Source organism: Charadrius vociferus, unplaced genomic scaffold (genome assembly GCF_000708025.1).
Source record: "Charadrius vociferus isolate BGI_N301 unplaced genomic scaffold, ASM70802v2 scaffold337, whole genome shotgun sequence".
In the NCBI taxonomy this organism is placed as follows: domain Eukaryota; kingdom Metazoa; phylum Chordata; class Aves; order Charadriiformes; family Charadriidae; genus Charadrius; species Charadrius vociferus.
The window spans coordinates 644,023-670,827 of NW_009649049.1; the positions used below are offsets into that span (position 1 = coordinate 644,023).

The 26,805-nt window shown below is 39.4% G+C and overlaps 1 protein-coding gene across 1 annotated transcript in view; it reads left to right on the forward strand.

The window, feature by feature from the left end:
- The window catches only part of STARD9 (StAR-related lipid transfer (START) domain containing 9), a 110,912-nt gene that overhangs the window by 75,953 nt on the left and 8,154 nt on the right, over nucleotides 1-26,805 (forward strand). Inside the window, exons 21-26 of the mRNA XM_009887985.1 lie at nucleotides 33-136; nucleotides 2,370-2,417; nucleotides 9,527-9,717; nucleotides 14,054-14,537; nucleotides 15,423-21,673; nucleotides 21,716-26,669. Of these exons, the coding sequence (XP_009886287.1) occupies nucleotides 33-136; nucleotides 2,370-2,417; nucleotides 9,527-9,717; nucleotides 14,054-14,537; nucleotides 15,423-21,673; nucleotides 21,716-26,669 (12,032 nt within the window). The remainder of the gene's footprint in view (nucleotides 1-32; nucleotides 137-2,369; nucleotides 2,418-9,526; nucleotides 9,718-14,053; nucleotides 14,538-15,422; nucleotides 21,674-21,715; nucleotides 26,670-26,805) is intronic.

Here is a 26,805-nt window from a genome sequence, read left to right on the forward strand (position 1 = left end):
TTCTTCCTGTTCTCATGTTGTATTTTCTGTAGATTAATGAAACCCCACGCATTCTGAGTTGTGGAGCTTTGGACTGGCTCAACTTGGATGGAAATTGCACCCATTCTCCTCAGTATATCCTTTCTTCTCTGGACTAGTAAGTTAAAACAAACGAACAATTTCTCATGTGGGATAATGTCTGAAATCAGGACTTGGTTCAGACGAAACTAAGTTGTATGTAGAATAGGTCCCATCATGTTTTCAGGTGACCAAATAAAAGTGTCTGAGAAAATGCATTGGCCAACTGACCAATATACAGTGTTACGATATCCAAGAAACAAACCTGAAAAATTATTTATTGATGCACAATCAAGCAAATGCCTCGGATGAGACTGTCGGACAGCCGTAATTCAGTTTACTTGTACATCTGCATTATAGCTGTTTTGATTTATGAGCTAATGTATGATTTCTACAATATTCTTACTTCAGTGCACAGAATGGACTTTTCTAGATATGATCTAACCAAGGTAATTATTACCAATTCATTTTTCCCTGGTAATTTGTTGTGGAAATCAGAAGGTTGGTTAGTTCATAAATTCCCTTTAGTTTAAGTCCTCATTGAGCCCTTCATCTCAGAAAGCCATTATGACATTATGATTCTCTCTTTTTTTTTTTTTTTTTTTTTCCTTTTAAACTGAGCAGTAAATGAGGCATAAACTGCTTCCCAAATGTTGAAGAGCTGCTCATACTCAGTGTCTAATGTATGCTTTTCATGACAGAGCCTTTCTGAAAGGGAAAGGGTTGGTGTAGTGAAGACAGTGATTAATATGTATCAGGAAAATTAATTAAGATATCTTCTGTGTTTCAGTTCATAACATTGAAAATGGAATATCACAGAATTAAACGTAATTGGGTTCTTTCTCTTTTTTTTTAATTCCTCTCAGCCTGGCACATTCAATTGACCTGTTAAAGGCAAGAAACAGCCATCTTCTCATTCATATCTGTTGGTAGTTCTGCTTCTTGCTAGTGTTTTTGGTGTGGTAACATACTGGGAATCTTTTATCTCTTTCTAGAGGAAGTATCTCATCTTGTTTTTATGAGCATAAAATGTTATCTCTGTTTTGAACATCTCTTCATACTTGTAGTCAAACTTGCTTTCCACCTTGGACAGTGTGTTTCTATGTGTTCTCTTTAATGTATCTAATCTGCATTTGCTTTTCATTTGCTGCAGTGATACCTTTATATACAAAATGGTATTTCATTTTGTTTCTTTACTGAGGTACATTTTACACATCACTGGTGTTATTTTCTTTGTAAAAATTACAAAGAATTTAAAAATAAGCGTTCATCTAATGACCTTCAAAAGTAGATACTGAGTTGCTCTTTACATGGGTATAAACATCAGAGGTAGAGCTTTTGTCACAGAAATTTGGTGATGGTCCTAGAAAAACCTGCAGAAATCCCAAAGCATTGTGAACAGTTTAGCGCAGAATTGCGCTTGGTTTTCCCCCTTTTAACCTGACGAAACTGCAGAACATTTCCAATTGATTTTTATTTTTTTTTCAGACCGTGTTCAGATAGCAGATTTGTTTGTGTTGATCAATTTTTTAATCACTTGGATAGGACTATGTATGTTACATTGCTTAGCATTACCCTCATACTTATCTGGAGTGTTTCAAATGGTAACTTCAGTGAAAATGAAAAGCATTATGGTATTGCATTTGCTTGGTTTTTATGAATGTCCATCTCTTACAGGAATAAGCTATAAACTATGTCTAATATTAGTTGTCTTTCACCTTACATAGTCCAGTGGTCTTTTTTTTCCTCTTGAATAGTTTTTTTGGCAAAGGTAAACTGAATTGATCCACTTGGCCTTCCTTTACAGTAACCAGTAAGCCTATGTTTCTGTCCAGACAAGTAGTTTTGCTCATGGAGGGGGTTATGATTGAGACATCTAGCCTAAGATCTATAATATGAGAATAAAATTAGAAGTATGTGGTCTCTCAAATGTTCAGCTTTTGTGAAGAAGAGTCAATGTCAAGTACTAAAAGGTGTCTGAGTTATTTTGCAAACAGTAATATAGGACTAAGTGGACTACAGGGAGTGCTTATTGTTCATCAGTAAAAAGTCCACCTAGTGCAGGGTCTTGCCTCTGTCAGAAAGAGATGCTTAGAGGAAAATATAAGAACAGGGCAAGCTGTGTGTGTGTGTCTCTTTCTCCCCCCTCTCACTTGATAGTTTTTGATGCTCTCCCAGCTGCTAGCAATCTGCATCCTAGAGTCTTCCTCTACTGAAAATTACAATAACATCTCTGTGTATAATAGCCTTCAGTGAAGTTATCTTGCCTTCTTTTTGAACATCTTTATGATTTCCTATTTTTATTTTTACAGTGCAAAATGTAGAAGCTGTAAAGAAAACAAATGTTCTCCTGAACTAAGGTAAGAATATTAATGTGTCTAAATCATGCTGAATTTTTTGGCCCCTCTAGCTTTGTCTTTGTCCTGTGCTGCACTAATTTCCTCCAGAAGAGAGGCAATCTAGGCTTCAAGCTTTAATTTGATTTTATCATATTGAAACAAGAACCTGTACCTGTAGCTCAGTTATAGGCAAGTCTCTGCAACCATGTTCTTTCTTCATACTCAGTCTTGTGCAAATGATTTGCAGCTTTTAAGCCATGATTAGAGTGGGGTTTATGATGAAGCAGCCCCAATTTACAATATATAAGAACCCTAAAATATATCAAATTCGATGTCAGTAGTAGGTACTGTGAATACGCATTAGTAAATTGAAAAATCCTTGGACAAATTTGGTTCTCTTCTGGTGGCTTTATCAAAGAGTTCAAAAAGGAAATCCTAGCACAGAACATGCTTCATTCATGCAAAGAAGCACAGCAGCTGCACACAAAAACGATTCTGAAATTGTTGGGCTTCCATGGGTTTAAGTACTATTTAATCAGGAACTCATGGTACTTTGCTTTCTCCTGGGTTTTTTTATTTCAAAGCATATGAACATATATGTTATGGTAATGATTACTTACAGTCTTATCTCCCATGCTGTCAGTAAGATGACATTTTTCCCATCTGCTCTTCATGGGTTGAGTTACCAGTTCAACCTCTAACTGCATGTTAAAATACTTTGAGAAATAAAAGAGAAAAGAAATTTCTACCATTGCACCCAAATATTAAAAGTTTAGGCATGAAACTTTCCCTGAAAAAGGGGAGTGATTTATTGTACTCTTACTTGGCTGCCTGCTCATGCACCCTTCTCAGAAGAGTCCCAGCACTTCAAACTTGTGATGTTTGTTGTCAGCCAGCAAACACACAGAAGGCATGTGACTGGCATCAGTCATCATATGATAGCATCACCGCAAATAAGTAGATAATTAAGTTCTTGGTCCTGTTATTGCCTTAATACCATACTGCATATAAATATAAACCCTGATACTGATTTCTTGCTAGTTTGAAAGCAGGAGTTGTTCCATTAGAGTCCAATGGTATAGCAGTACACTGAATTAATTTTAGCTGCTTAGAGCATGTTTAAGCTCTCTTTCCTTGAAAATAACAACATTGTTAAACCAGGAAAAAAAAAAGTCATCTTAATAGAACGTGTGAAATTCTACTGAACCGGGAAGGAAATGGTGCCCATAGATATGGCATCTGATGCTGGAGAACCCAACACAATTATTATTCTAGTGTGGTGTAGTTAACATGTCCAACTAATATTTGTAAAAAGAATACTCTGAGTTCTTACTGACAGCTTTCATTTGAGAATTTCAAAGTGCTCTACAAATACAAGTTAAAGAAATCTTTTGCATCTCTTAAAAGATCGCTCAAATATTTCATTTCACAGAAATGCACTGTGTCAATTACAGCAACTCTACAACTTAGAGCAGAATCGTGTGTAGTGGGTTAGCAGGGGAACTAACTGATTCTATATATAACTGAAATCGTAAGGGGAAAACCTGTGATAGATTGTAGTTGCAGCTGAACTGGAATTTAGCAAGGCAGCAGTGACCTTTACTGGAGTGTGTGGCTGTGTCTTGTGCCTGTGACTCCTCACCAAAAAGAGGTCTGTTTTAGAAGCGTATTTAAAGGATTGCCTTAAGTCATTGCCTTACTGTTGTTTTGGGAGCTTAGGCAAAGGGAAAAATGAGATTTTGCGTGGAAAGGCTAAAAAAATGCACAGGTGTGTTTTTTCTCTAAGCAAACCAGCTGATCAGAAATCCAAGTGATACTTCATCTGATGGTAACTTCTGTGAAGGGGATTTGTGTACATTTCCAAAAGTCCCTTATTTCTAAAGGTTTCTGACTCTGCTGGCTTTTCGAGTGATTTCTGGTTCCCACCACCCCCTAACTTTTGCTTTGAATTGTGTGAGTGGCATTGCTTCAGGAGGCTGGAGGAGGTGTCTTTCTGTCTCCTTCATCGCTCTTCCCTTTGCTTTAGGGAGGAGAAGGGGGAGAGGTTTGAGCCTCTGTGCTAGGCAGAAGCAGATGTACGATCCCATGCAGCTGCGTGGTTCCTGCTGCTGTGTGATGCTCTGAGGCCCTGCGGTAAGGGCCCCGGATTGGACACGAGTGGAGGGGGAGGACGGAGCGGGGGTGGATGTATATCAGTGGATAGGCTTGTAACCCTGACTTGTGATTGCTCTCAGTGCTGGGATTTGCAAGGGCGCAAAATGCCTTGCCAACATCTTTTTTTCTGCTTTGTTATTAACTCTTCTTCCCCTGGAAAAAATCATTTGTAGAAGAAAAATGGGACTTGAACACTAGGCAGACAGAAGGACGGGGATGCTAACTTGACTGATGTTTTCTTTGAGAAAATTGGCAAATTTCAGCTTTTGGCAACAGTGGCTATTTTCACTTGAGTTTCTCTATTTGAGCCTTAAGATTTTATTGCAGAAGGCATTCAGGCTCACCACAGAGCTATTGCTGCCATAGTTACTGAAAACTGCATTATGCTGTAGCAGCCGCCAGCTTCTGCATCAGCAGTTGAAGTGTTTTGGGAAGAGGGGAGGAGAATTGCACAATAGGATCCTGGAGAGCTGACGACAAAACAGGCTGGAAAAAATGTGGATTTACGGATGGTTCATTTAGCATGCATCATGCAAACTTTGTGGAGAGAAAAATGAGATGGAAAAACAATACGGCAGCACTGGTAGAATATGAAAATTTTCTTGGTAATTTGTGATTATCTTTAGTTTAAAGTTGATGTCTTTCTGTTGTTGTAATTTTACTTACTGTTCTTAAAGGTTTACTTGGAGGAGGGGTAACTGTTGATGCTTCTTGCTGCATTTGGTATACCTAGAAATCTGCATGCTTTTATGAAATCCTATGCAGCGTTGCTTTTTTTTTTATATATATATGCTGTATGCCAGAGTATGCCGGTCCCATTAAACCAAGATTTTATATATGTCTTGATACCTACAAAAATCAAGCTGTTTGTCTTATTTTTGTCCTGAGGTTATATGATTTTCTGCTAGAACTATACTGAGTGTAGATTGCTTATGTGGGAAGGCAGGAATACACGCAATAGCAGAAATTGGTCTGTGTTTGATTCCTGTATCTCATACTATTCCTGTATTTCGAGTCTAAATTTAACAATATGTCTGATTTAAGATGTTTTAGATGAAAGAAATGAGTGATCTCATCTACCTATTATAGAATATGGCTAAATTCTTATGTTAACTATATTGATATTTGCTTTCAGTTTAATCATTCAAACGTATTACACAAACTGATTGTTCCTTAAATTGTCTATTAGGTGATTTAGCTATGAAGTATGTGTGAATCTGCTACTTTCTTTCTGGGCCACTGTCACCTCATTTTTTAGTTTAGTTTGTCATATTATTTCCACAAACCAGCAGAAGTGCATTGGCGTGACATAGCATGTTCAAACGTAGACAGAGAGCATTCTTACTTCATGTTCGTGGTTTCAGCAGTTTCTGTGAGAGACAGATCTGTATCCCAAACCCAAACCAGCCAGTCATTTTGCGCCGTACAGTCAGTAGTCTCACAGCCAGAGGAAAAACATCTTCTGGCATACCTGTGTTATGTAAGTGGCTCTGCATGAATTTTCATTATCTTTTTGTTCTGCTTGAGAAAACCATCTTTAAGAAGCAACTTCATCAAAAGGTGTTTAATATTCAATCTCTGTATTCAGACCTGCCTTTACTGCCCTGCCTGGTTTTTGTTTTGTACTATTAAAAATTAGGAGGTGAAGAAAAGAGGCACTTCAAATAGCAGCAGAATTCATATATATACCTTCAGCAACAGGATTTTATTACAGAAACTTTAACCTGAGGGAGAGAGAATTGTACCAACTAGCTACATCGCCAGAACAAAAGCAGTAATAATACTGTAAAGGTTGCTGTGCCGTGTTTGTTTTTTCCAAGGTTTAAAGTGAAGTATGGGTATGCCTCTGTAGTCTGTCTTTTTGGGGAGTAGTCGTAGTATGGAACTGTGATTAATAACATGTGTTTGGCCTGCATCATGTTCTGCTCTGTATGCAAACACACACGCCTGTTGGAAAGGATCTTCCAGTTTCATGTTAGTTCAGCAAAAAGCCATTACGACACACATGAGGGAATACACCAGCGCTGCTGAGAACAGCAAACAGCACTCTTCCATGTGCATTGTTTGCATTGCTTGTTCTCTGATACTTTATAATATGGGGGGGTGGGGTGGGGTGGGGTGGTGTCTATGGTTTCAGCATTGTTGGAAAGTATGGGAAGAGCTTGTGGCCCTCTCCCTGCTGTAAACAGATGTTACCTAACCACCTCTGCAAGCATTTTGAAGTCTTTGGATTGAAATGCAATACTGAGTTGTTTCATATACTTAAAATGTTCTGGGTTTCAATTTGTAAACAGTTTGAACTCTGATAGGTCGATTTTATGGAAAAGGATGGCTGAGAGCTAAAAGTCATGGTTAGGAAGAATATGAGACAATTTGTAAGAAAAAATTTATTTCATCTAGTTTTAGTAAACAGTTGCAGAGCAAGAATTCTTTGTCTACTGTTTTACTGTCATGCTCTGCTTTTCAGCCTTATTGGCAATGATTTACTCAGGTTCCTCAATCTCATACAGAATGGTGCTAATAATGATAAATGAATAGAAATCAGCTCTTCTGATACTTAACTTCCTGATATTTTATAATGCTAATGGATGCTCATCACTCGTCTTGGATGAATGTACTTTGCTTCTTTCCCACTTCTCAGACTAAGTGACTTGCCCAAGGTCATACAATTGTCCAGTAAGAAATTTAGACTCACATTTTTCAACTTTAATACCACCATAGGAATCAGAGCTTTTATATGTCTGTTAGCAAAACGGGTTAAAGACTACCCCATCATCAGAGTATGCGTACACACTTAAGATTTACAATTGCTATTAAGGTTTATTAGTTTTAACGTATCAGCAAGAAGAGGCTTCAGCTGACATCAGGGCTCTGTTTGGTTTAGTCTATAGGCATCCAGAGGCAGTCCTTGCCCTGAAGACCTTGCAGCCTAATTACTTGAAAGCATGGAAGTGATACAACTGCTCCAAAATCAGAGAGGTTTTGTCTCAGATCAGTACTTTAGTTTCCAGATTATACGGCTGCTCCATTACATTTCCCTTGGAAAATATGGAAGTGAAGCTGCATTCAGGGAAAGCGTCCCTCGGAGTTATCATTAAAACCATGGGAGCTTTTCCTAAACCAGATCCTTCAGGTTTAATACTCTGTTCAAAAAGGGGTTCTTCTTTAGTTAACCACTCTAGCTTTAACCTCTGAGTTTGTTTCCCAGTAGTTGGTGGCGTTACAAATACCTGAAAAGCTGGAGATTTGTAATGGCCATACGAGCATTTCAGTGCTGCAGTGAAGTGTCAATTCAAACCTACTCCAGCTGAATAAGAAATGAGGCATCCCACTCCTATTTCCTGGGGATCAATTAAAGTTTCTCTGAGAGGAAAAAATTACAAATCACAGGTTGTTGGCATCTTTGTAGTCAAGCCAAGGACAAATAGATCTTGGAGCTGCCTATTCTTGTAGGCTGTTCTTGTGGGTCCCAAACAGCCACAAACCATTTAGCAAATGACAGCAGCAAAGTTTGTACTGTGTTTGCACCGTGCCAGACAATTGAACAGAAGATGTTCCTTTTCAGTTATTCTCGCCAGCATTGCATTTAGATAAATATTAAAAACAAACTGAATTTTGTTTTCCTCAGGTGAGCAAGGGTCATAGTAATATTGTAAATTACTGAGATTCTTGAGGCTTTTATGTAGAGAGGCTTTCCCACTGCTTCTTAAGGAAGTGAAATGTATGTTCCATGTAAAGGTACTCCAGAAGATATGTAGACTTTGACTGCTTGATTTTTTCATCTGTTTTGTCTGCTAATATAGCACACAGAATCAAAGTTGTTGCTGTAGAAATGGTTGCTTTGAACGCATGCTTACAGTTCTAAATAGATATGTCATTAATTCCTACGTAGCAAATGTCAAATGCTCTTTTCATACAGATGACCTTGTATTGGTAATGATTTTTCAAACAACATGATGTTTCCAAAGCATTCCCTTTGAAATTATATTTTTGTTTTCTTTTGACCTTCAGGGACTCTTTAGAGCTTTGATACCTTCACTGTCTTTAAAATTATAATAAATAAATCATTTACTTCATCAGTAAAATACATTTTAAATAATCTTTCAAGACTTAAAAATCTAATTTTCTGAGGTTACATATAATAATGTGGTGTTTAGAAACAAAAAACAGGCAAAGATCATATATCACCTTTATATATAATATAGCTTTAACATTAAGAATTTCTGATGATAACGTGCGGACAGGCAGAATATGTATTCCTTGCACAGGATTAATGTATTTTGAATATTATCATGAATCATGCTAAGAATAGATATTATTTTGATTGTTACTGTGTGCGTGTGTATAAAATTTTGCCGCACAGTCAGGAACCAAACATCTGTAAGGCAGTTTTTCACAGGTTAGTCACTTTTCTGATCACAATCCTGCTCCAAATATAGAAGCAGTAACCTAATATAGTTGTTGCATCCAACAGAGAATTCGGTGATCAAGTTCTTTCCTTGGTACTGCCAGAGAACTGTCAGTGTAATCTCAATAATGCCTGTAACCCTTTCTAGGTTGGAGATTTTTGATCTGAAAACAAAGAATGTTTGTAATTTCTGTGAAGCACTTTGAAGTACTTAGATGACAAATATACTATATAGTGGTTATAAAATTGTATAACATATAAACAACCCGCCTCCCCAGTTTCGTTTTTGGAAGATCTACAGCAAAATGAAAAGTGACAATATTTTAAAAATTCTTTTTGGTATTATCTTTCATGTTTGCTGGCATTTATGATACTTACAGGATTGTAGCCTGCTGTGACATGCTTATACACAGCCACTTCACCATCACAAGTTTTTGGTGTAATGCACTGTTATTGAACAAAACAGTATCTTGAATGCTGCCTGTCTTTCTTTAGCAACATGACTTGTTTTATTACAAATGTTTGGTATTCGTTTCTGGTTTAAATTCACTGTCAACGTTTCTAACAGCAGAGAAATAGATGCTGTGCGTGAAGAGTACAAGCAGAAACTGAGAGACCAGGAAGCTTTCCACAGAAAACAAATTCAACGGCAGCAGCTCTACGTTGAGGATTTAAAGCAGCAGATCCTGAGAGGACAGATCAGAGCAGAGCAGGAACTAGAAAATGACCAAGCGCTTATCAACCAGCAGATCCAAGAAAGTGGGTACCTGCCTCTTCCCCTTTCTCACTTCCCTTCCATTATTGCATTTTTTCATTCTCTTGATGTTTTTGTCCTAGTTATGCTTTATATTATGGCTTATTACAAGTTTTCTCTTATAGTTGCCTTTCCCTTGAGAACAGTTATTAAGCTTTGATTAACAGGACTAAAGGGCCTCCTTCGCAGTGCACCAGCAGCAGTGTTTAATTAGCTCTGCAGGTCATTGCTGGGAGGGTCGGCACCAGCATGCTACTCCCCTGTGGCACTGAGCCTCTTGTCTCCCACGCTGCTCCCCGTCCTGACTCCCTGCAGCTTTGCTCTGCTCATATCTGTAGTGCAACTCTGCTATGTTGCAATGTAGACCGAGTCTGCTATTGTGTTTTAAGTTTTTCTTGTGACATACCTGTGTTTCATCCAACGAATTGTTCTGGGAGATTGAAATTGAGATGACTGTGGTAGCTCCTACCGTAAGCTTTCAGGGGAAACTGTTCTAACAACAGGATGAGATAGGAACCAAGCAGCACTTCCAAGACAGTGACGAGTGTCAGTTGAGGTACTCTCTTTACACATTTCATTGATGATATCACTTGTAACTATAGAAACCATTTTCACATACTTTAAATGAATTTCATTCATTAGGAAAAATAGGGCCATGGCATAAGACCATGGCTCAAAATGAATTTTCTGTGGTTGCTATGTGCTTTTTAAACAATGAAAACAAAGAAAACACACCTGCGAAGTAGGTGGGACACTGAAGTTCAGAGCTAAAATCCTAGCCAGTATTTCTGCATACACCTGCCCTTTTATAGCATGAAGAAAAATGTATGAAGATATGCTGTGGTAGAAACTGAAGTGCAACAAATTAAGATCCAAAATAAGATGCAGGGGTTTTTTACCCTAAAGACAATTAATCAGTGGTATTGCATATCCCACTGCTGAATTTGTTTTAAACCAAAACTGGATTAAAAAAAGAGGCGTAGCCTGGTTCAAATAGGAGTTATTGCTAGGAAGTTCTACAGTGTTATGCAAGAGTACTAAAGGCTGGATCAGTGATCAGATTTTGAATGGTAAATAGCTATGTCAGAAGGTGGAACCATAGTGTATTTGGAGGGGTATTTGTTAGGGTCATTGACTCCCGGCCCCCAGAGGTGCTGCTTTGCATGCAGGCAGAGATATTCAGCAAGATGTCTGGGTGGGGTTGGCCTGCCCTTTAACAAGTTTATAGACTGATTTGAGAACACTTTAAACCTGGAAGTTTTTGACCACTGAAATTGGGTGGTTTCACTGTTCTCTAGTTTGTCTTCTAACAAATTATTTGACCCAGGTTTCTTGATAAGCAAAGTATGCTTATTACAAAGGCACCATTCCCACTTGGCAAAACCTGGTATTGGCTCCTAGAAGAAAACTTCTGTGAACTTTTGGAAGCTTCTCAGACCCAAACTTACGCAGTCTGCTATCTTTTAATTATGCCAGCCACAATGAAGAGATTAAAAGGAAATAGAGGTGATGGAATGTAGCAGAAATGGACTTAGGATATGTAGATAGTAGGGAGAACCCAAAGTTCCCCCCAAATATCTTTATTTCCTGGCTCTGTAGACTTGTTCTCTGTTTCCATCTAGTTCTGCTGTTTTTGCTGTGTTCACACGAAGCTTAGCCAGGCAGGTGGTTTTGCCAGCCAAATACAATTCTTCATTTGGCAACCCACCAAGATTCTCCACCTTTTCTGTGCCCTCTGTGTCTCAGCTCCTGACAGAGGCAAGTTTGTGAGCAGGGATTAATTAGCATCTTAGAGCTTGCAGCTAGCTCTGTTGCAGGGAAACTCTTATCTGCCAAATATTCTGCTTGCTAGAAACATGCCAAAGAGGACAGATCTGGAAATAAAGAGTTGACAAAAAAAGCTTTGTATGTGAAAGATAAAAATGTTATTAAGAAAAATTAACTAAAATAATGAGTAAAATGCTTCCCTTTTATTCATGGAGTAACTATAGAGTTAGAATTCCTACTTCTGGGCATGTGCTGCATGCAGAGCTGCCAACATAAACAGGACAGGAGACTCATTGCAGTCGGGTTCACTAATGAAGTACGTTTAACAAGATCAGTAATCACTAAGCACATGATGCTGACAGTGCCTATGCACTAATGATTTCTTGCATTAGGGAAACTTCTACAGCCCCAAATTCCTCTCTTGGACCTCAGCTGTGCAGAGCTGCAGGTAGCCCTTGTTCATCACATCAGACCTAAATACCTCTTAAGTCCTAAACTCCCGAATAAGCAATGAAAGTTTGCTTATTCAGGAAGGGACTGCAGATTGAAGGTAAGCCCAGCCAGGAAAATATTGCTGCTTGTAAGACAGAAGTGATTTGAAAAGCTTTGGTCCTTTGAGAAATGTTTTACTTGTCAAAGAACCTTGCCTGTGATTTTTACATTGCTTTTTCAGCTGAGGATATTTTTTTGTTTGCTTTACACAACTGAATATGTGCATTTTTATACCATCATAAAAATGAACGAACTCTGCTTCGTTAAAAGCGCATGTCCAAGCCATTAGGCACAATCTGGTAGTGGTGATCTCAATAATCCCTTCTTTTGATTGTTACAGTTCACCATAGCTCAGATTGAAGCCAGTGCACTCTGAAAAAGCTCTAAGCACATCCCCTGCATGGAATAAAGTAGTCTTGCATCCAGGGTTAAAATAAATCAACCTGGTGTTCGGTGTTCTCTACTGCTTACCCATTGACTGCAAAGATCAGGTTCTGAATATTTAGAGAATAATAAGTGTGTAAGCAGAGGTAGCGTATTTTATTATCAATTTAAGTTAATGAGTAGGATTGTGAGCGTATTTAGTGTTTATGAAATATGGGGGACATTAACAAAAGCAGAGAAGCTAACTCTCTTTGTGGAGCGGTGATTTTTAAGAAAAATATGCATTGACTGGTGGTATGAGCTTGTCTTTTTTCAATTATGTTTGTCCTGATGGCTAAAGGTTGTGTTGGCTTCACCTGTGTCCTTACCATGAGAGTATGTGATTCATTTCAAGTACATAATATGCTAAAGTGCTTATGTGCAAGGTATGTGGGCTCCCGTCAGGGTGTTTTGGCAAATGCTTGTTGGAGCAGCAGCAGTTCTACTAGGTAGTACATTTGTGGTTGTTGCTCTCCCTCAGTCAGGTGTTTGTGTTGCTTGGGGAGTTTCCATCTGATGGGTTTAGAGAGGCTGGAAGAACTGTCCAGCAATTACCTATACAGTGGCTTCCTTATAGCCTTGTCTTCAACCCACTGTGAAGGTTGCGTGCCCGTCCCCACAAGCCCGATAGCTGGCAGCTCTCCCTGCAAATGAGGCACATCCCAACTGGGGCGTAGAGGGGTCTAGCCTTCAGGCTTACTGAACTTGCCACTGATAAGGGTGAGCACAAAAATTGCCATTTCCTGTGCTAAACGAAGTTCCTTAACATGACTCTGGGCTCCCTTATTTTCAGTGTGCCTAGATAAGTGAGAGAGAATAGTTTGCAGGTGGGTTTTGTTGATTCAGTCAAGTTGAGGAGGAAAGGATAGGAGCAAAAGACACCAAGAGAAATGTTTGGTTTAGAATAGTTGTAAAACATGAAAATGCTGTGATGATGTCAGTAGCATTTTAAGATTGCAGAAGTGCTTTGGTTTTTTAAATCAAAATGTAGGAATCTATTAGCCAAAGGCTTATTAGCATGTGCATGAAGTTCCGTTTGCTGCATTAACACAGAGGCTCTGTTTAGCTCTGTACAACTTCCTCTTTGAGTTCCCTTGTTAACTCTGCTCTCAATGCACATACATTCACTCCCTAAGTAACACATACAAAGTTTAACATGCGAGTTCAGAATAATTAAAGCAGAAGTAGCAGCATATTTCACAGTAAAAAGCTAATGAAATTATACTTCACTACTGTGAATATGTAACCTATGTCCAAAAAGTGCATGAATTGAACTCAGGCCTTTTAATGCTTCCACTGTGTTTTAACAAGATTGAGGTGATGTTTGAGTGTGATCTTTGAGAAATTGAAATGCATTCTACTTTTTGCTTACAAACAAGGTCTTATCCACCAGTTTCCTTAGCTGTATCAGTCAAGCTCCTGCTCGTATCTTGCAGTTGTTACCCAAGTCCTAATCCCAATGGAGGGGCTTTAGGTTATCGATAAAGTGCAGCAATGATACATTTTTCTCTAAATGATTTGTAAGACTCTGCTCTCCGTGCATATAAATTCTGTTCTCAAATGAGCGGTCAAGGCTGATTAAATTAAGAAACAAGATAGTTAACAAACAATGTTTTTCCTGTGATTTTTACTTTATATCAATCATTGTTTTGTTTACAGACCAGCAGTGGCTTATAAATGAGAATAAACGACTGGCTGCCCTTCAGCAACAGCAGAGGGAGTTTGCAGTGCAAACAGAGTCTACACTGTATGCAGAGGCTGAGGTGCAGAGTACCATTGGGCTGGAAATCTGCCCTTCCCTGCTACAGCAGGACAAGAAAAGGCTGGTACAGCTGGAGCTCTTGCGAAGATACTCCTTAAAAAAGGCAGAAAGAAACATAAGACGGAAAAAGGTCAAATTCCAGCTGGAAAGGATAGTCAAGAAGCAGAAGTTATTGGAAGCCAAGCAAAACCTAGAGCAGCTGGAAGCTAGCTGCTGGCTCAATGAAGAGTGTGTGAAACAATCCCAAGTCCTAAATGAAAATACTGCTGTACGGTCCTCTTCGGATCACCACTTGGAAAAGAGAAGGAAGTCATCAGGTTCGAGTTCCTTGCAGCAGAGGCAGCATTTGTTCTGTAATTCACATCTGCCCCAGGTACCCGGGTAAGTTAACATCTGCCAGTTCCTCTGCATTTTCAAAAGTAATTTAAATTCAAGGTATTTTCAGTGGCCACCTATAATCCAGAATGCCTTTCAGTGGATTGAAACAATCCCAAAACTTGCACTATCAGTGAACTTACTATATTGTATGTCACACTGGAGCCATTTGTGCTTTTTCCTTGGATGTGTACAGTGCATTCCCTGCTTAGCTCTTTGACATGATCTTTCTTGCTGCTTTTTGCATTCCTCTCTGAACCCTTTCTGTAGTTTTTACCTCTTTGTGAATGCTTTCCAGAACTGGCTTAACTCTTGTTCTTACTGCATTCAAAGTGTTGGTATATACTAATTTCTGCATCATTTTATTTTGACTAAGGTCAAACTCTTTCTTCAGAATATTTGTATCATTGGAGTGGTTCTGGATTGGACTTCTAAGTTGGCCAGCCTTTCTCAAGCTAAACAAACATGTCTACACTGTGGTAAAAAGTTGGGGTGCTAGTGTGTCTATCACAGCCTGGTCCTGGAGGCTGGAAGTAGCTTAACTCTGCTAAGTGGATTTCTGTGACTTAGAACTATCCTTTATTTTTAACTAATGTTTGCAGCTACTTGAGCTTACAGAGGCTGAATACTAAGCTATACCGCGTAGCATTGAGCTATTCCTTTGTGTTGCAGAACATATTTCAGGATATCTAGAGGAGTGTGTGGTTACTGACAGATTTCTTTTTTTTTGTTTGTTTGTTTTATTCTCTGCTCGAATTTGCTTTTGAAAGGCATTAAGATTGTTGCTTCGTGTATTGTTACTCTTAACTACAAGACATTACTGATGTGGAAGTGTTGTTAAGTATATTATTCAAACAAGGATTGGGCTTTATTTCTTTTTTATTTCCACAGCTTTTTGTTGAAGAGGGAGACTGTCTCAAAGTTACCTACCTCACCAAATATTGATCAATGCTGTGAAGGCAGTACAACAGGGAGGTTGTCATCTGCAGAATATCCTTACAGAAGAGGTAAAGACGTTTCTGGAAGTGATGACTTCAACGATGAAAAAGGGATCTCCTTTTCAGTCCACAGGCAGCTAATTGAAAAACAAAAACCATCTTCATTTGGAAATAGAAAAGAAGCAGAAAAAGACTCTAATGATTCAGCTATCATGGCTTATATCAATAAAAAAGATCAAAAAATTGGAAAGTTAGATGACAACGCAGGGCAAGCTGGATCTCAAAACCAGACTTCTAAAGGCTACTCTCCTGATTTTTTTAAGGAGAAAGATGAGCCTGAAACCTTTATTACAGGGGCAAGAATGACAAAACCCAAGGTGCTAGGAGATTTAAGTCAGCATGCAAGTAGCAATCTAGAACAAAATAGATCTCAGGTATCCAATCAAAAGTCTAGAATGCATATCAATGGAAAAGGCCACAGGTCTTCTCCAGAAAAATTTCCTAAAGAAATGAAGAAAACAGTGTATGGAAACCCACCATCAGCACACCTAAACCAAACAGCAAAGAACTGGAAGAGAGAGCCAAACTCAAGCTTGCCAAGTCATGAGGAATCATCAGTGGAACAGCAAGAATTTCTGATGGTGGCGACATCAGTAGGAAATCTCACTAAGATGAACACGCAGTCACCGCTGTCTTACGTTGAAAAAAAGTGGCACAGTGCTGAGTTGCTAAGTGCTGGAGTGTCCAAAACAGCCACAGATGTGCTGGAGAACTGGCAAGAGGATGACGAAAATGACATTTCTGATACTGACAGTTCCTATTCTGTCGATTCTCTCTCCTGTGCTTATGGAAAAGCTTTTACAGAGAAACTGAAACAAGAAGATTGTGACAGAAATAAATGTCTTGCCAACCCAGAAGATTCTGAGAGCGATGACAGTCAAATGTCACAAGACTCTCTGGTAGAAAAGGAAAATAAAGCCAAAAAGCAAAATAAAAGCCGAGTTCATGAGTCAAAGGCCCACCATGAACCAGCTAAGCTTTACAAAAGTGGAACCGATCACCATATTTCATCTTTCGTGACATCATACATATCTCATAGGAGACTGGGAAAGCCTGAAAGAAGCTTTTCTCTGGACAGCTTAGCTGATGGAGAAGAGATGCCAGCAGAAGATCCAGTAGAAGAATCCAAATCTGATTCATCTGACGAAGTGCCAGCAGAGATTTTTTGGAAGTTACAAACTCCTAGATCACCAACTACACAGACTAAGGAAGACCATGTGTCCAAGACCTGCAACAGAGATACAGAAGGGACAAATTATGATCTGAAGCTGAGCAGTTCCTTTTATTTGGACACTAAACCACAGCCTGCTTCCAGTAATGCTTGCAAGCAGTTGCTGAAGGGGACAAAAGTCTCCTTTGTAGAACAAGAAAGGTCTCTTGATAGAAGACTGTATTATGGAAGTGGAAATTCTTTGCTTACTACTGATGCTTGGTCTTCCTGTGACTCAAAGGTTGACATCAGCAGCCCCAGAATAACAGCACCTTCTTCCCATGAAAATCTGGAATTTCAAGAAGCTCACCTGTGCTCTTTGAGCAAACCAGAGCCTTGGCTGAAGAAAGATGATCTAAAGCAGTCAGCTGCTGAAGTTTCTTTTGTTTCTGGCTCTAAGCAGATACACAGAATTACTCATTTATCACATCATATAAATGAAATAAACACAGTTTTCACCTCTGACACGTCAGAAGTACCTTTACCTGAAACAACAACAACTGCAAGCAGAGTTCCTGAGACTGGATCATTAAATAAGATTCTTAAGGGGTGGACAAACTCTAATGAAAATTCTTCCTTGGAATCTCAAGATGTAATGTCCTCATTTGTTAGCTCAGTAGGATCAAGCTCCTCTTTTGTTCCTATTTCAGAAAAGCATGATTATTATGAACATTCAAGGTCAAATCATCCTGAACAAGAACAACTGAATGAATTATTTACTTACAGGTCTACCACTGAATGTACACAAACATTCAGCTGTTTGGAAAGCACCTCCACCGCAGACTGCTTGTCACTGATACCTAGGAAAGAGGAGGATTCTTTCCCCACAACTCATCCAGAACTGCCAAAAGATCGCAATATGAAAAAAACAGCTTTTATTTCTGCATTGCCTGGGCACATTTTAGAGCAGAGAAATGGCTGTGTAGATGCAGATCTAGAGGATGATTTCCTCAGAACTTTTGAAAAAGATGGCCTCGATGATGACTACAATAACTCGATGACAAAATCAAGTATGACAGATTCAGGCAGTGGAAGTGCATCTGTCAGTGCGCCTGATGCTGAATCTTCTACAGGACTTGCTCCTAATATGATCTCAACACAGACAGCTGCAGTAAAACAAGTCCAATTTGGAAACCACGGACAGCTTTTTCCATTAAGGGAAATACCAACATGTTGTGATGAAGGTTTCTTTCTCAGTGACTTAAGGAATAAGAACTGCTCTGTAGTAAGCAGTTATGAGCTTCAGACATTGGCTGAACAAGGAGCAGAATCGGCGGTTACGGTAGGTCTCCTCAGATCTGGGGAGGCTAATTTGGAAACAATGCAAGAAACAGATTATGAACAAATATCTGCAGAAGAAATAACAACAGAGACAGATTTTTCCTCAGAGAAGACAACATATCGATGTAACCCTTTAGTTGTTGCTCACAGTGCAAGTTATGACCAATCTGCAACACCAATAGAGATGTCTCAAAAAGATATGATCTGTATGGAAATAAGCACAGATAGCTTAGCAGAGATTGTGCCAGAGGTGCCTTCATTCAGAGGTAATGAAAAATATGAACCAAAGGATGAAGACTTGTCTTCACTGAGTCATTATGAATTCAAAAGCAAACCTGTTTCCAAAAATTATTCCCATGAATGTGCTCTAGCAGACAGTCGGGCCAGTTGCTTATCCCAACAAATTCCAGAAAATTCTACATTACGCATTGATAATATAAGAGAAGAAAGCAGTGAAAGCAAAGAACACGTCTTGAATTCTCAGGCTGTACTTCAGAAGGAATTTTCATCCAAATATGAAAACTTAGTGGTAAATGAAGTAAGTTACCTCATAGTGAATGTAAATGGGAAAGACACTGAGTCCTTCCCTGCTGCTATTTATGAGAGTACAAATGATTTTCTCCCAGAATCCAATTCAAGCATATTTTACAAAGCTTCAACAAAAGCTAATCTTTTTCAAAGTGCATCTGAGACTGAAAATTATGATGAAGTATTGGAGCGTGTCACAATAGTGAAAGGAGATTGCGATGCTACCTCTAATCTTACTGTGGAAGTCAGTGCCACAGAAAGTTGTTCCGATGTACATTCTGGCTGCCTTTGCACAACATGCTCTTCAAAATCAACAGGGCAGAAAAACAGTATGCATGAGATGACCAATATTTCTGTGGAATTTGATGCAGCCATTCTCTTGGAAACAGAAACACAGAACAAATCTTTCCTTGAATCAAGAGAAGAGGAGGAAGCCTTTTTTGAAAGTGATTGCCCAGAGGATATCTTGCTTGTTGATAATGATGTAAACTCAGAGTCAGGAACAGTATTTGAATATAACACAAATATATCAGCTACTGTTTCTCAAGAGGAGAGCCTGTATACAAATAAAGAATCCAAGTTTTTAAGAAACCCAGAAACCAATCTAGAAGAAACTATGCTTCCTTATCAGAATACAAAAGCAGACACTGATGAAGAAGTAACAAAATTAATGAATAGTGCAATCAACTTTGAAAAAAATGCATTGGAAACTAAATCCAGACGGATTGAAGATTTACCTGACTACCCAGTAGCCAAAGTCCAAAGTGTAGCTGAAGATGGGCGTGGAGAGGATTTTAAAGGCATTAGTCTGTCTGAGAATCCAAAGAAAGCTGTTGATATTGTAGCTTGTGAAGTTCAGTGTGAGTTTTATACAAATCTGCGCCTGACACATGAAGAGATGGAGAAAGATGAACTGCAAGTAGCCAGCACTGGGGTAGAACACACTCAGGAATCAAAAGCACTCATGCATTCTGGCAGCCGACTTGAAACAAGCAGCTTTTGCCAAAAAGAAAAAAACGAGAAAATAGAAATAGGTATTTATTCACCGGAGTTTTCTGTTGCTCCCAAGACCACTCCTTCAGCTGTGTGTTCCCACACAACAGATATGACTCAGAATACTTCACGCTTCCTTGATACTTGTGAGGAGCTTTTACAGATGAACAGAATAATAGAAAATGTGTTTAATACAGAGGACGTAGCTGCAACGGTACTGATCACAAGTAGGCAAGGAAATATTTTAGCAAAACCTGAAAATGAAGGACAAGTAAATTCTAGCAATTTAATTGAACATTGTGTACCAAACTGTTTGCCCCAGGGAGACAAGTGTAATGAATGTGAAGTGACTGGGAGTGAAGAACAAACTGTCACAACAAACACTGAGGGGCTGATTATTACGAGGCAAGAAGTGATACGCACAGATGAAAATGTTTTATTTACTGAAGAGTCTCCAGCTGTACATCAGATGTATTGTGACAGAGATGACAAAGAGGAAATTTTAAATCAATTTAGGATCCCTGAAAGATACCTGACAGCTTCAGGACTAGAACAGAATACACTGTTAGAAGATGATTCAAAATACCATGATCCTACTGAAATGAGTGAAGATGGGGGCTCAGTGGACTCTGTTACAGATACAAGAAATGCAGTCATGAAAGATATCGATGCATATGAATATTCAGTTGATGATAGTACTGGTATTGACCAATACAGAATTGAACAAGAATTTAAAAGTCTCCATATTAAAGAGGACAGCCATATGTATATGAGTTGCTCTATGCAATGTCCTGAGCATGGCCCTTCAGAAAACTTGAATGCAAGTATTGTTAGAAAAAGACCTGATATTTGTCAGTTGGATCCAGTAGGCTCCAGAGTCGAGGAGGAGAGAGTGCATTTGATGAATCTAGTACAAATGGCCAAAACGGACAAAGAAAAGCAGATGTTTGTAGAAAACCCAGAGGTAGAACTGATCACTTTACAAAACCTGAACGAACTATTTCCTGAAGACAAAGACAGCTGCCAAATGACATGTGATGATAGTAGATTAAATGAAATCCTGAGAAAAAGCCAGTGGGTGTCTGCCAGCTTTTCTAGAAATAATGAAGATACCAGCAAGCAACAAAAACCACCAGCAACACTGAAGTCTATTGAAAAAAGCCAAGACGGTTCACTGAAAGACTCCCCATGCCAGTCTGTAAATCACCTTTTAGATCTTGGAGTAAGTGATGATTCCCATCTTGTTCAAGGTGGTCCTACTGCATTGAAAGGACATACAAAACCATCTAACAGCAGTGTTGGAACTGGAGCTGTTCTGCCTTACTATGAGACATTAATGGAGAGTGAGGTCTGTGTTGCTACGCCCGATACAGTCAACAAAACGGGGGGAGAAGACACACATCTTTCTGGTAGAATGCAAAGTAAGAATGTAGCTTTTCTGCAAGCCAGGACCATACAGGACAGGCAGGAGGAAGAATCCTTTGTATTTTACAATGCACCTGATTATGCCATATCTGGGCAACCTGTCAATGAGAACAGCTCTTCCACTCCCTACAGTGCAGGCGGTCCCAAGTCTGAAACTGTGGTACTTCAACAAGGAGCCAAAGGAAACTCATTTTCCTTGGAAAAATTAGATTCTTCTAAAGATATAATTCAGGATGTTAACAATGCTCATGAAAATCACAGTGTGGATTTAATGGTTAATAAACTATCAAAAGACTGCCTTAATTCCATAGAAGATACAGCTCAAGAGGAAAAGGGTACCATTGTGCCTGATTCACTGCTCCTGGATAGTTCAAACTTGCTTTCTTATTCAGAGAAAGAAGTGACGGAAGATACAGGGGGGGGGGAAATGCATTCCTTCCTAAAAATCTCTTCGCAAAACATGTTTCACAATATTAATACAACTCAGAAAGTACTTCACTCAGGGAGTTTATCACAGCATGATGAGGAGAATTTTCTAAGCACAAGTTATACTACAACAAACAGTACAAATGAAAATGCAAAGTTTCCTGGTGTAGCTGGATATCAGCATGAGCCTAGAGAAAATCAGGGACATGAGACTTCTGAAGAGTGCTGTGTAGACCACCCAGGCAGCACTGTTTCTGACAATGTTTCAACCCTTTCAGAAGGCCTGAACAAGTCTCCATGGGAAAATCCGCATTATAGTACAGAGTTCCTAAATTATAATAGGATCTCAGGCACTTCTGAATGTTCTTCTGGTCGCCTGAATCATCCAGCATCATCTGCAGATGTTTTCATTGCCAGCAGTGGAGACAAAGGTGAAAATGATGCTGTTCTCACTGAAGAAACAAAATACTTTGAAAGCAAATCAACTGATTTAAGTGTATCTGTAACTTTTCTTGATGTTTCTCAAAAAGGACATGAAAGGAGAAATAATTCTGCAGTTGTAGAGGCCGCATATGCTCAGAATAATAAACTGCCTGAAAAAGTTGTGGAAACAGATCAAAAGGAGAAAATAATTCAACATTCTTTCCAGAATTGCAATGATGTAAAAGAAAATAAAGTTCATGAGTACTCAGAACACTACAGTAACACTTCTAGTGTGATTGTGCCAGAACCGGGTTTGCTTACTTTTCAGAGCCAAGGACAGACTGGCAGTAAAGAATCAAAGTCTCTTCCGTCCTACTTTGCAGAAGATACTCCAACTGATACACCATTTCAAAGCTCCAAGAACTTCAGTCCTTTTGCTGCTTCTTGTTTACTTGATGACTCAAAATCTCTAATATTTGATCAGCTTGAGGACTCACTTCAAGATACTTTTTTGACTGAGCAAGTGTCCTCCACTTCTGCAGATGTGTGCTCTGTAAAAGATTTTCCCCGAGCATTTGCATGTGCCAATCACCCATCCTTAACGCCATTTTCAGAATCTTATTTAAATGCAGATATAGGCCATGGTGAAACTGGTACACGTGATATTTTACATACAAATATATTGAAACATTCTCCATTTTCTGTTTTGCAAATACAAGACACTCAATCTGATAAGGCTGTGGTATTTGATGAGCCAGTACATGCTTCAGGAAGTATTTTACTTTCTCTTGCAAAAGAAAACAGGCATTGTCCAGTATCAGACATAGACTCTACTTCATATAAAAATTCTGCTGTAGATGGGGAACCTGTATATGGAAGTAATCATAAAAAAATTGACAATGATCTAAAAGTTGATCAGCATCACTGGGGTAAAGCTCCACCACAAGAAGCTTGCCCAGAACACACAGAGAAAGTACTAAATGATAATTCTCTTTTATTGCCATCGTTACCTTTTTGGGATAGTGGAAGCGCAATCCTTGTTAAAGAGGGACAAATGAGAAAAATGCTTAACAGAAATGAAGAAGAACTGCATTCGAATACTGAGGCTGAACATTTTGCTGTAAAGCCAGAGCAGAGAAAAATATTAAGTAGAGAACCTGTTGAAAAGCAAACTAATGAATCCTCAAATTCTGCAAATGAATTAATAGGCTCAGAAGTTACACTGTTGGAAAATCCGTATCCAGGAGATGTTGGTGTGGATCCTGAACACAACTGCAGTTCACTTAGTCCAACCTATCCCACATACAGCAGAAGCACTGATCCCGGACGACTGTATCACACTGTCTTGGGTTTTGAAAAAAACGCTGCAGATCTGCAAGATAATTGTCAGTATGTGCCTACAGATGAACAGATAGAACAGATGCCAGATAGAACAAATACAGATGATAGAAAAGAGTTTTTACTTTGCAAAAATAATAGAGGTTCAAGCATTGATAGCCCCACTGACGATGCGGATGCAGACAATTTTTCAACAACGGGAGACACTATAATGAGGAATAAGACTCTGAAATCAGAAAGACTAAAGTTTTCTGTAATGAATAATGAGAGTACCTCTGTGAAGTTTTTACCAGAAAACCATGATTTTCTTCCTCAGGGATCCAAATTGGTGCAATTCAGGAGCAAAAGGTCGTATTCTATTACACAGAATATGAAGAGCTATAAACAAAGTGAACAGAGACCTTATTTACAAAGTCACAGACTATCAGCCCCAGCTATTGCTGTCTTCTCGGATACTGAATATGCTTTGGAAGCTTCATCTAAGGCAGATCCTTTGTTATATTCTGCATCTAAATCACTACAAGATTTAAATATGAGTGTAGAGCCTCCATCACCAACTGAAGATGATCTTCATGGGATTGAAAGATTTTCAAAGCAGGAATCAAAGAACTTCCTACAGGTTAAATCTAAACCCAGATTTCAGCAAAGAATGGCACAAACTAAGAAGCTTGCAAACTGCAATCCCCAAAATTTACAAAATTTTGCAGCGAGAACCCAAAGCAGCCAGACTTTAAAAGACTGCACTACTCAATCTCCATCATCCTTACTGCACACAGCTCACAGTTCTGTGGGTGCAGAAGCAAATGTCCATTCAAAGAGTAGTTCTGTAGTTCAGTGCAGTGAAGGGAAAGTTGAAGAAGCCGGATACCAGCCGGAAACAGATTTGGTTTTGCATGACAATAAAGATACAATGCATTTTAGTTCAAGTGATATCAACCCATATATTCATCCATGGCAACAAGATGGATCATGCAAGATTGGCTGGAAACAGTATGTTTTTGGAAGTGCAAGTGATGTCTCTTGCAATCAAATTCCTTTAAACCTGGAAAATCGTAAAGTTGTGAGGTGTTCCAGTGTAGACAATGGATTGAATTCTCAAAATTCTCCTTTTCATTCTCATCTCAGTTCATATGCTACAGCAAAAGTCTTATCAAGCACTTTAAGCAGCATTGAAGGTATTCAAGGATGGGACAATGTCAAAAGAGACTTTCAATCTGCATACTCAAGTGACAGTACCAAACAGTATAGCAAAATATCCAGTGAAACATTGGAAACTAATCCAGAAAATAACACTGTTGAATCTGAGAATTCTTCTGCACAAACTGGTAACTCTTCAATGCAGGTTGATGAAATTGTACTATTGTATCCTTCTGAGTCTGAAAAGCCTTCCAGAAAACTACCAGGGATTACATGCGAGCAGGGAACACAAACAGCAACTACAGGAAGGTATAAAAGGCAGAGAAGACATCAGAGAAGCTATACAGATGTTTCTGCTAGAAAGCAGGAAACAAACAGAGATCTATTTCATCAGCCTTCTTCGTGGACAAGCATGCAGAACCTGTCCATGCATCTGTCACAGCTTCTTCAGAACACTTCTGAGCTGTTGGGAAACCTCTCCCAACAGAGTGTTAAAGACAATGAGCAGAATGCCAAAATCAGCCAAAGAGGAACTGAAGAGGCTGTAAAGGCTACGAGATCAGATAGCTGCACTCAGACTACAGCAGATGTAGGCACTCAAACTGAGATTTTGGAAGAACATCAAAGCAAACAGGAAGAAAAACAAGTGGAGGCAAAAATGGAAAATGAATTGAGGGCAGTTCAGGCAGTAAACATCGATCGGAAAGGAATAGGTGCGGATGCAGTAGATAAGATTCCCAAAAGGAAAGATGAAACACTCTGTCTTGAAGAAAGAACACAAGAACGAACAGAGATGAGAAATCTGGGCAATCCTGACTTCCATGACAGTATTGACAGCATTTTGGAAGATTCCTTTATGCGCCTGCCTCTCTTACCCAGAACCTCCACTCCTGTCTTAGATTTTCAAAAAACTTCATTAAATGCACAGCAGAATGTTGCTTTTGCTAGTACCAGAGTTTCATCTGTCACATCATCTTTGCCGAGTTCAGGTCAAGGTGGTTCTTCATGCACTGTAGTTAGCAGCTCTACTAATAGCACCTCTCGATCTCCAGCATCTTACGCTCAGGATAAAAGAAGTGTCAATGAACTAGAGGTTCCAGCAGAAAGAAAGTTTTCTTACAAAAACACCCTGCTAGTCGATAGGGCCTCTTCCCCTATTCTTACTCTTAGTGCTAGTCCCAGCAGCCAGACTGCTTTTAGCAAGTCTGTCTGCCCTATTAAGGAACCTCTTGGATATTCCAGTGGTGCTTCAAGTCCCCTTCACAACCAGAGGCAGCAGAGGGCAGGCCTGCAGTCCAGCATGCAACCTCATGTGGACAATTTTTCGCAGACAGAAACAGACAGTGAATCGAGCACCTCTAAAGACAACGAGGGCATAAGAAAGAAATCCGGAAGTTTCTCAAATAAGAAAGCAGCCAAAGAGCTTTTAGGACAGGATGGTTCAAAAGACTTGGAACAACAGCGTAGGCTCATGGTTGACACTCACACTACCATTTGCGCAAAACGACTGTATCACTCTAGTAGTATGTTGGAGGTGTCGGGCCACAGGGAATTTTTAACAGGTGATCTCGGAGACCACAGTCCACTGGCACGTTCACTTCGTTGTACGTATGTCACGAGGGGAGCAAGAGGTTCTTCGGCTGGAATCGGACATGAAAGCTATGTTGGTAATTCTGATACTTCTTTGATTCACTACTCACCTCCAAATGCCGAGTTACTTTTTAATCAAAAAATTAGTGCCACTTGTTCAAATAAGACAAATGCTGGCACGTCCTCAGAACCTCTGGTAGAAGCATCTTCTCTACAATTTCACGATTTCTTCTGGAAAAACGAAAACAGCTGCCCTCCCCCGCTCTCTGATGTGAGCGATGTGCAAACCTCCTTCCAGGACGACAACACAGATTCTGTCACTGAAAGCGAATGTGACACTGAAATTCCTCTCAACAAAAGTACTACTTTTGCAAAGCCTTACAGGCCTCGGAGCTACAGTCTCCGTGACTTGCCCATACACAATAAATTTAGCAACTGGTGTGGTGTTAAGGGCAGCCCTTCCCCTTCGTTACTCAGCTTGAGCAGCAGTGTGACCGATTTACGAAGTCAGGCAGAAAAGAAACCTAGAAGCACACGAGCTACAGAAACGGAAGGGAAACCCCAGCTTTCTGACAGCAGGAGCAGAGAGATCGAGAGACTTCAGCGAGAACGCGCTCAGATCATGTCTGGCATTCACCTGGATCTGCATCAGCATCCCCTCACTGTGGAACTGACCGAAGCAAAACTCAATTACGGCATCGGGGAAACGGACGCCCTGCTGAGGGTCCTGCAGAGTGGAACTGCAGATGACCTGGTGGCGATTCCAGTGAAGCAACAACTTTATGAAAGGTAAAATGCTTAGTGTTATATTGAGTACTTTGTATATACTTTATGTACGCTTCATGCAGCATAAGCAACGTTTAATAATGACCACTTAATCACTTAGTCAAACTGAGTGAACTATATGTGAAGAGTATAGCATTAG